Here is a 10,684-nt window from a genome sequence, read left to right as displayed (position 1 = left end):
AGGCAAGCTATTTCAGAAGTGGATGCCACTCCTGCTTCCAAGCTTCTCTTAATCGGGGAGCTCCACTACACACTGTCCACCTCCAGTCTTTCTCTGCAGCATTACTTATTAAGGCTAACAATCTATATGCGTCCTGATAATTCTTAAATTTGCAATGCAGCTATAAAACTGAGCACAACTTTCACAACTAACTAAAATAACCAACTTTTCTAATTTTGTCCCAGCTCTTATCAGTCTTTGCTATGACACTCCCTGGCTCTTTGGAGACCTAATTAAATGATAAATTTGTTTCACCATCACTCACCACCAACAGATCTTCTAGATATATCCTATGTAGTTGATTTTTAAAAATAAGAAGTCTGACATTTAATCAATATTTTACAGATTGATTAAAAGGCCTTGACTCAATCTACAGCTGAGCTCATGGTTTGAGAAAGCACATCCAATAAAGTAGAACTGCTTTACATTGTTTTTGTCTTACCAAGTAAATAAATAAAATCAATACAATAACCATAAAAAAAAAAAGGTATGGCGATAGGACACATCCCTGACACATTCCCTATCTGACTTTGAACCATGCAGTGTTCAAACTATAGAAATGATCCCTGAAAGTAGAGGCTTCAAAGATCCATCTTGAATGACCTTATATTCCCACAGTACCGATCCTTCTCCAGTTTCTTTGTGCTTTGTTGTGGGGCGAGGATAGGAGGGTGGTAAATCAGTTCATGTACGTCATGAGTGGATTTCTTATTCAAAATGCCTTTCCTAGCTACTTTCTTTCCCAAGGCTGGGTGGTAATGTAACATGAAATAGACTGTGTATAAATGACTTGTAATTAATTAGATTGGTTGGTTTTGCCCTCCTGCCTAGTTTAAAATGAGCAGGTTTAGTGCTAAAAAGGGGCATTTCATTACAAGCAAGTAAGAAGCAGAGAATGCAGCATGCGTTCTTGGGGACCAGAGAGTCCGGTGCCTGTCAAACCTGTATGGTAGCAGCAGCCGCCTCAGCAGAGAACCTGGGACCAGCGTGGGACAGAACTGACCTGGGATCGCAGCTCCTGGAGCCAGAGCAGGGCTTTTTGCCCCAGATTGCAGGACACTCAGAGGAGACACCATAATCGGCAGGACTATCAGGGAATATTGTAACACTGACCTCAGCTGTGAGGCTGAAGGTCAAAAGGCCTGCAACCGCATTTAAGAAACTGCCCCGGCTGAGGTATTGTATCCTGTTCCCAACCTGAATCGTAACTTAACTTCCTGAGTAAATCCCACGACCATGGTTGTAGTTCTCAGATCTGTGTGACGCTCCAATGGATTGATTTCAAGCCCAGCAACAGGGCAGTACAAGTGGGGCTGGAACTAGCGCTGGAATTGGTAGTAGAGTTAGGAGCATGGCAAGACCTTAGGGGAACTGGGATGGGATTTTTACTTAATATTTTTATCATGCCTATACATTGTTTCTTACCTGTACGATGTTTTATATCATCTTTCATTTTCATTTTATTTTCTTTATATATATTGTGGGGATCCCCACCCCCCTTTGCTACAGGTCAGAGTCTTAAATACGGATAAGCTCAACTCAATACTGGGCCAATTGGTAGCAGCATGACAGATGGCGAAGAGATTGAGGTTGTTAACAATTTCAGCTTGCTGAGACCCACAGTCAATACTCTTGGCACCAGCAGTCAAGAAATCAAAAGACAAATTGCACTGGGAAATACGCTATCAAGGGCCACTCCAAAGTGCTAAAGAGCAGCAATGTCAATCTGGAGACTAAGGTGCTCCTGATTCAGGCCCTGGTCGCAAAAATTACTTGTTATGCATAAGTTAGACAATGACGAGGGATGACAGAAGTGATGCCTTTTGAGATGTAGTGCTGGAAAAGGAGAGAATGAAACCAGGCTGCTCCTTGGAAGCAAGGATTTTGAAGCTCCATCTCACATACTTTGGGCATGAGGCCAGGAGGGACCAGTCCATGGAGGACATCATGGTTGGAAGGGTGGAGGGACAGTGCAGCTCAGGAAGATCCCAGATTGGATGGATTGACACAGGAACTGGGGTAATGGGGTAGGTGTGTTGATGTCAATGAGCCTGGCTCAGGATAGGGCAGAGTTCAGAGCTGTTTTACCAAGGGTCACTATGAGTCACAGGTGACTTGATGGTACATAACAAGAACAATCACCTTACTACTTTCATGAAAACATGTAAGCCAGCTATATACCTCATGCCCTGATATCCCCTTTTTGTTGTTGATTGCCATAGAGTTGAGGATAACTCACAGTGACTATGACCAAAAGACCTAATGCCTTTCCGTAACTATCACCACATCTCCAAGCTCAGAGTTTTCCGAGGCACGTGATTTAGGAAGTGGATGCCACTCCTGCTTCCAAACCAATTTTACAACTGGGAGCTCCACCACACACTGTCTACAATGGGAAATCATTATGGTATTTGATACCCCAATGGGTTCAGCATCATAGTGAACCCAGGTTACTTCATACGGCACATTGTCAAAGACTGATGTGCAAAGTGGAGGAGTGTTCCTCCAGATATAACAGCACTAGTCTCCTTTAGCAGTGGTTAAGTGTCGAGTTGAATATGACTCAGAGTAAGCTTTTTGCACAGAAGACTTGTACTCTGTTCTATAATTAACATCATTTCTGTACAATTATAAGAGAGTTTGTTGAGTTTCCAGAGGCATCTAGTTTAGGAAGTGGATGTCACTCCTGCTTCCCAACATGACTCATTCTAGAAGCTCATAATGGGTAACCATTATGGGATTTGACATGACTATGGAAAAGTGTTTAGCATCACAGCAACTCCAAGTTTTCAGTACAACAAACAGACAAATGATTGCTGTGTCTTTTAAAGAATATTCAATCTAAAATTAACAAATATGTGGACCAAGGGCCCTACAGGACTTTAAAGCCACACCCTCTAGCAGGCCTCCACCCTTACTCTAAGGCTCAAGGGCTACCTGCTTTTTTTGGGGGGTGGGGAACAATAGTAACACATAACAAGCATGACCCCAGAAACTTCCCTTATGTGACCGCCATCAAGATGAGACCACCATGGAGATGCTAGCCCACCCCACCCCTTTTTAGAAAGCCTATTTCTGATTTGCCCATCCCTATCAAACCAATGGGAACTGTTTTTGTATTGTGGATGTTGCTGATGAGAGCTGTTTCGCTTTGAGAAGTTAATGGAGGTCAGATATGTTCTAATAAAACTGCATGGTGTGTGCTTTGGGAGAATGTAATATATTGCACATTCTCTCACATTGTGACTGTAAAGTCAGTATGTGCTCTGCAGCATACCAAATGTCTACAGATAATTTCAATATACTAAGAATTTTAATAACTTAATGTTTAAAACAGAAACACATGCAAAGAAATTCCGAGTAGATTTAAAATATGCAACTTTATAGAAAGTTTACAAAAAGAAAATTAAACCATTTGCAAGAGCAGAGACTGTAAACTGGCATTATTTTTTAAAAAAAAAATGGGTTTTGGCAACATTTACATTAGGAATTTCTATTAGTAATTCCATTAATAAATTTTCATTTTAATCTCATATAAACCTCATTTTAAATCTTCCATTCTTGGCATCCCCCCATTGGAAAAGAAAACGGAGAGAATTTTTTTTCCAGTATAATTCATTTTATTATTAAGTACAAGAAAACATTTCCAGGTCTGTTTCCAATTTTAGCTTCAAAATAAATAGACTTAAAATTTATCGCTTTTAATAGCTGTGCTCACAAATCGATGTGTAGAAATATAAAAAGATTAATCCACTCATCTGCTGGCAGGCTTCCAAATTCCATGCACAAGATTTTTTTCTGTTGAAAGCAAAAAACTGAAGTACAAACTGAAGTGCGCGCATTTGAAATACTTCAGTAACATAAAGCATTCCAGTTGATGCGAGGTATCATAAATAGCATATAAACGAAAATTTGTTTCTTATAATCTGCCCCATGCCCAGAATTTTGTTTTCTACCATCCATTCCATAGATCAAACACAATACAAATGTGTGCAAACAGAACAAACTAACTGAAATAAAAGCAGAGCAAAAGTCAGAATTTACTTATGAGGTAAGTTTTACATTCATGTGTTCAAATATCACAGTTTAAGATATTCTTTATAAAGAATCATTAAAATATCCCTTTTCTTTTTTTGTGGTTTTTCCTTTTTTTTTATTGTGTTAAAATATCCCTTTTCATGGAATCATTATTTCAGGAGAGTCAAATCAAGTGTAGTAAAAATCCCATGCTTCTGAGGACATTAAATGCCATGCACAAAAAAGTTAACTTTCATAGTTTGCTATCAATTAAAAATAAGCTCATTAAAACCACTTGGGATTACATATGTTATCTTGAAAAATTTACTAAAATTCCAACGCCAATTTAAGTATCTGTGACTAACTTAAGCCATCGAGCCCCAAGACAACGGAGTGAAGAAAATGTGAACAGAATCCACGCTGGAGGGACGTGAGCCTGAGAATCTGGCCCCTTGGGCTGGGAGAGCGCCATGGTCACGCACTGCTCGTCTGGAGATCAACACTTCTGAGGCCTCTGCATTAACCAGGCGGCCCGGTATCCAGTCAAAAGGAACCGTCAGCCTGGAAGATGCCGTACTTTCCGGTGGTGAGCCAGCTGGGTTCCGAGGCTGCAAGCTCTTCCCCTTGGCCCGGCTGCAGACCAACCTGGACCTCGGCCTTCAGTGTCCTTATGCTGCAGAGAGGCGCCGGGTGGAAGCCATTCAAGGCCTGATGAAAGGGAGTGGTAAAGGCCCACTTTCTGTCCCCTGTCAGCTTCCTGTAATTCAAGTCGCCCTTGAATAAAATCAAATCTGCCTTCTGGAGCTCCGCATACAAGTCAGGTGCAACCTGAGCCATGGCACAGTACTCGTGGGGCAGAGTCCAGAACATGTGATCGTGGTAAACCCACGTGCCCGCCTTAACGTACGCTTCCCAGTTGACCCCGCACTTGGACATCCACTTATGATTTGAACGTTTCATTTGTTCCATGAGCCAATTAAAATCATGTAGAGTAGTATCAGACACAAACCAGGGAATCGTTTTTCCATAAAAGTGGATCTCAGAAGTCAGTTTGAAGGACAGTAAGAAGTCAGCTAATACAAAATCTGTAATAAGTTCAAAGCCAGAATTATCCAGGACAATGTCCACTCTAACAGGTGCTTTGTCCCTTGTTTTCCTGAGACGGTTAAGCAATGACCAAAGACGTTCCGTGTCATCCACCAAAATGAAAGGCTTCAGCTCTTCCAGCAAGTTCATTAAATTGTTCTTCTGAGAACTACTCTCCCCACCTGAGAGGGACAGATCGCACTTATTCCCCCACAGAGAGACCTAGAGGACAAAAGCACACAGCGTTCACCTTTCTTCTGATTAACCAACAAAACTCACGTACATAAGCTGTGGAAGTGACGCAGTATGTGGGGTAGGGTGGTGTATAGTGTGGTGGTATGGTCTACAGTGTGGTGTTGTATGGTGGTGATGTGGTGTGGTCATATGTGTGGAGTGGTGGTGATGATGAGATGTGACATGGTATGGTGCAGTGTGGTGGTGGTATGGTGGTGATGTGTTGTTGCATGGTGGTGTTAATACGGTGTAATGTGTGGTAGTGTAAGGTGTGGTGTGGTGTGTGGTAGTGTGGTGGGATTGGTGGTGATGGCAATGTGGTGTGTTGTGTGGTGGTGGTGGTAGTGGTGTGTAGTGTCGTGGTGGTGATGTGTGTGGTTTAGTGTGGTGCGGTGGTGGTGGTAGTGGGGTGGTGTGGTAGAGGATTCCTAGGAATATTCATAAAGCTCATTTCTACAGAACTCTCCACTATATGACAAACTGACCACCAGAGCTATTCTTTCATGGAGAGATAGTATCATATTGTTTAAACAGAATGAAGGGTCTTGCCAATGTTAGATCACCCTCTCAGACTTAGTGTTTTCATAATCCAAAATCAATAAAAGCAAGACTGGTTTGTCTCGTCCCTACCCTTCCCACTGTCCAGATTCTCTGCACAGTTCAACAGCCCCAGGCCACAGCAACCGTTCTGGAATTTGGTCAGTTTTCTCACTTGTAAAATAAAGATATCAGACAGTGTGGTATTTATAGACGCTTCTAATTCCAATAATCTCGAATTCTATTTTATGTAGAAACAATTTCCTTTTTTAAGAAAATTAAAAATTATAATTAGCCTTTAGATCAACTGTTTCTTACATTACACATTTACAATTGCAGACTGTAAAGTCAGACAGCCTTGGGTTCAAATCCTAGAACTTCCAATTAATGATCACTAGGAAATGACACAGTATCACCAAGGTTCTACGACTGAAAAACAATGGTAAGTACAAATCACAGTCCTTGCCTCATAGGATGACTGTGGAAGCAGCTTAAATCCATGCATGTGTCAGGATTCACCCAAAGCCTGGCACATAGTAAGTACCTGAGAAATACGAGACTAAATATTCTCAATGTGATTTCATATAAGAGGAAGGTGCATGTTCCAGCTAAGATGATTCTTTCTGAAGGAAAGACAAATGCGTGGACAAAGTGTCGGTGATGTGCAACTTTTCTGCACAGGAAGCCCAGGGGAGAGGCCCCGCTGACAGGGAGCTCCACTAGCAAACCCAAGATGGGCGAATCCACCAGCTGCTCCGAAGGACAAAGGTGGCCATCACTCGTGCGACTCTCAGCCCCTTAAAATCTCTCCTGGAGGATCAGCTGTGAGTCTGTTCCAGTTCAACAGCTGAGTTGTGGGATTTTCTCTGCACAAAGCCCCCTCACAGCCTCCTGTCTCATGTGGAGGAAAAAACCACAGGCCTACCTTTGCTGACAAAACTTCAAAGTCCACCATGCCCCTCTGCCCTCCAATCTGCCTCAATGGATCTTGGCTGCACAGTGGCCAAGCACTCAGCGAATTCACGTAAAGAATGGGATATCAAGCCCATTATCCACTCTCCTAGGGAACACTGGAGGTCAAGTGGAAAGGAGCTGCTTCCTCCTGTGTGATTTACTGCCTCTGAAAACCCACAAGAGGGTCAGCTCTGAGGCAGCTCCAACTCGATGGCACACAACAACAGCCACTACTCTCCTGGAGAAAGAAGGGCTTGAGAGTCAGCTCTGGGTGTGCCGGCCTCGGGGCACCGTGAAGCCCTGCCTGGGGCTGCAGGGGCCACCTGGGTCGGAACTGATGAGACAGCGGAATTGATAAGACAGCGTGGCTGTTAGCTCAGCGCCTCTCCTTGCACTATGCTAATCAGCCACCTAGCAGGATCCCACTCCAGGCCCTGAAGGAACATCCCTCCCCTAGAAACTCACAGACTCGCTCCTCTTCCTCCTCCACTCCCACGTGCAACTACCTCCTCGCAGGGCCTCTGTCCCGACCCACCCTGCCCACTACTGTGACTCCTGCCACCACCACAACCCAGATCCCTCTCCCCGGCTTTACTCCACTTCAGAGTGGTGTGTACCATTATCCCGGGGAGTATCTCTAACGCCTTCGAGAAAAATGAGTGCTGGAGACACAGCTATGCACTATGTATTTTCAAATGGTTCTGCTTCTAACACTTTTGAATTTTGGGATGTTTTCAGTGAGAATAAAACCAAACCTAAGATAGGAGAAGTGGAATAGGTCAACTGTCTACCTGAGTATCAGCACCCAAGGGGGTCCCTGGGGCACATGCGGTGTGCAAGCAACTGGGCTCCATCCACCCTGCACACAGGGACCTAGTCTAGTCCTCACTCCAGCTGCTGCCGCATCCCCATTTTACAGATGAGGACCTCGAAGCTCATGGAAATGAGGGCATTTGATGCAAGTCTATCCACAAATAACCCAAGAGCCAAGACTTCGGGCCAAGTCGGCTAGGGCCCGATCAGGCTGGGGCCAGATCAAACCGTTCTGGCATGGTGTCCCAGGAGCAGCACAGGCCCCCAGGCCAGATAACTCCCCGCCACTGAAATTCATTTCCCATCAGGGCAGAACAGATTTCACATCTACTGCTGTAGAGTAAGTGGATTTTCCTCTCTTCAATAACACTGTAACTGAAATTACATTTTAAAAGACCAATCCTAAAAAAAAACGTCAAAATGCATCCTTCTAGTTGATTTACATTTTTTTTCATTGTCTAAACCGCGAACTCTCACACTTACCTGAAGAAATTTAAGAAATTCCTTTTTCAGCGGCTCTTCACCCAACTCCTCACTAGTTCTCCGCAGCTCCTGGAGGTAGGTGCACAAAGCTATGACAGAGGCCTGAGATTCAAAGAAATTCTGTTCTTTTGATTCTTTAAATACGTCAAAGTAGTCGATTGGTGAACTGGAGGGGGAAGGGGAAAAAGAGTTGAGCATTTATACAACACTGTACATGATATCTTCTTTTTCACATTTCTTAACAGTAATCCTTTTTCTATAAAGGAGAAGAAAGGAAGCATGCAGTCTTGATTCATAGTGACAGACATCAGATACTATTGGTAGTTGCTGAATAATCTAAAGCTCACAGCGACCCTGTGGGCATCAGATCAAAAGCCTGCCCTGACTCTGCCCCGTTTTGCGCCAGCCTCGTGAAGCCCACCATGCGTGAGCCCACTGTTCAAGCCCCGGGGTCAATCTGTCTGGTTGGGTGCATCCACTTTTGCTGACCTTCTATTGCTCCAAGTGTGTCTTTTTTCCAAGGACTGACACCTCTTGACAACATGCCCAAAGTGACCAAGTTTCACCACTCCTGCCTCTGAGGAACATCCGGCTTGTACTTCCTCTGAGACTGATTTGTTTATTCCTTTGGCCGTCCACGGGGTATCAGTAAATACAGCACAGATAATCAAATCACACAAAAAGGGAACCCCCCCCCCAATTCATGTCAGTTAATTATCCAAAGTTGTCAGTTTGGCTGGAAGTAGTAACTACACTATGACTAAGTTTATGTTATTTACCCAGCAGAGTTTCTAAGCCAAAGAAGACTTAAAATTTAAAGATAATTGCTTTATTCTAATGAATATTTTCTGTATGGGTGTAGAGTGTGGCAGGGTTCCAAAGAGCAAACACATGGCTATAAATAGATCATTTCAACAAAATTCAATAATTACTAATACAGTCAAACAGAATTCTAGAAACATTTGTGATAATTCAGACTTAATACTATCATAAATTTAATAATGACAACTTTTTATTATTTATGAGTAAATTTTTTGTCAGCTTTTAATGCCAAGGTGATTTTAACCAAATGTGATAGATGAATTAAGGATATATCATCATGTTAATGAAAATATGAAAGAATATTAATACCTGGATAAGAAAACTGTATCTGCTACAACAACACTTTGCCTTCAAGTCTGAAGCAACTCCTAGTTGACCTTCCAATGGGCTTGCAGAGGCTATAAACTGCATGGGAAAAGACTGCCCATCTTTCTCTGATGGAGGATTCGAACTGGCTGCCTTTGGACTGGCAGTGCAACTCCTTACTCACCAGGCCACCAGAGCTACCCGATTTGCTACAGAGAACTTCCTTAAAGTGCAAGATAGCAAGGATGTCACTCTGAGGACCAGAGTTACCTAACCCAGTTCATAGTACTTTCCCTCACCACCTACTTGTACAAAGCTGCACAACAAATAAGGGAGAATAAAAACTACCTAATGTCTTCGTATTAAGGTGTAAGTGAAGAACACTCAACAGTCCAGACTGCCAGAAGGGTGAGCAAACCTCTTGGGAAAAGTCCAGCCAACAAGGTCCTTGGAGACAAGGATGGTGAAACTTTGTTTCATGGACTGTGAACACGTAATCAAAAGGACCAGGCCCTGGACTAGGACATTATGTTTGGTCAAGAGTCAGTGCTAAAGGAACACCTTCCATGAGCTCGATGGACTGAGAGTGGCCGCAACAATGGGTTCAAATACAGCGGTGACTGCAAGGAGGTCACAGGACCAGGCGGTGTGGGTTCTGTTCTAAGTGGGGTCATCTGGAGTCAAAATTAACTTGGTATCTCATCTAACAAGGACATAGTCACATGATGCAACACCACATAGCAACGAAAATGAAAGAAGTACAGCTATTTGCAAGAATGTGGACAGACTTCACCAACATAATCCTGAATGAAAGAAGCCAAAACTCAAATGTTTTAAAATAAGCAAAGCTAATACAAGCCAGGATGGCAGTCATCCTTGAGGTGGGGCAGCCATGACTGGGAGGAAACAAGGAGGCTTCCGGAGGTCCAGTGATGGCTGCTGGACACAGGGTATGGGACCCCAAGAACCATGGAGTTACACGCTTTAGATTTGTACATTCTTCCACCTGCATAAAAAGTTATTTTAGGGGAGCTCTGGTGGCCTAGTGGCAAGGAGCTGTAACTACAATCCCAGAGGCGCACCATTAGAATCCACCAGATGCTCTGCCGGGGAAGGAGGGACAATCTCCTCCTGTACCAGTCAGATCCGATTTGACGGTACACTCACACAAAAATAAAAAAATAAAAAAAATAAAGTTATTTTAATAAAAGGTTTACAGAGTCTCTCATCTTATAACATTATAAAAAATGTCAGTAGTACCAATGCAATCCCAAACCAGGTCCTGTTAGCACTCTTCAGAGACAGAAAAAGTAATAACCAACTTTATATGGAAAGAAAGCCTGGCTAATCCAAGTGAAGCTGAAGAAGAAAAACAAAGTAGCGGTCTCCCTGA

The 10,684-nt window shown here is 43.2% G+C and overlaps 1 protein-coding gene across 1 annotated transcript in view; it reads right to left on the bottom strand.

Moving 5' to 3' along the window:
- Positions 1–4,599: 4,599 nt before the first annotated feature.
- Positions 4,600–10,684, bottom strand: part of LOC102847538 (chromosome unknown open reading frame, human C6orf211) — a 16,410-nt gene continuing 10,325 nt past the window's right edge. Inside the window, exons 4-5 of the mRNA XM_006882801.1 lie at positions 8,164–8,329; positions 4,600–5,364 (exon numbers count right to left, since the gene is read on the bottom strand). Coding sequence (XP_006882863.1) covers positions 4,600–5,364; positions 8,164–8,329 — 931 coding nt within the window. The remainder of the gene's footprint in view (positions 5,365–8,163; positions 8,330–10,684) is intronic.

This window comes from Elephantulus edwardii, unplaced genomic scaffold (assembly GCF_000299155.1).
Source record: "Elephantulus edwardii isolate Elephantulus edwardi_28Jun2011 unplaced genomic scaffold, EleEdw1.0 scaffold00024, whole genome shotgun sequence".
Taxonomy (NCBI): domain Eukaryota; kingdom Metazoa; phylum Chordata; class Mammalia; order Macroscelidea; family Macroscelididae; genus Elephantulus; species Elephantulus edwardii.
The sequence above is the reverse complement of the archived record's forward strand: the minus strand, read 5'-3'. Positions and strand labels throughout refer to the sequence as shown.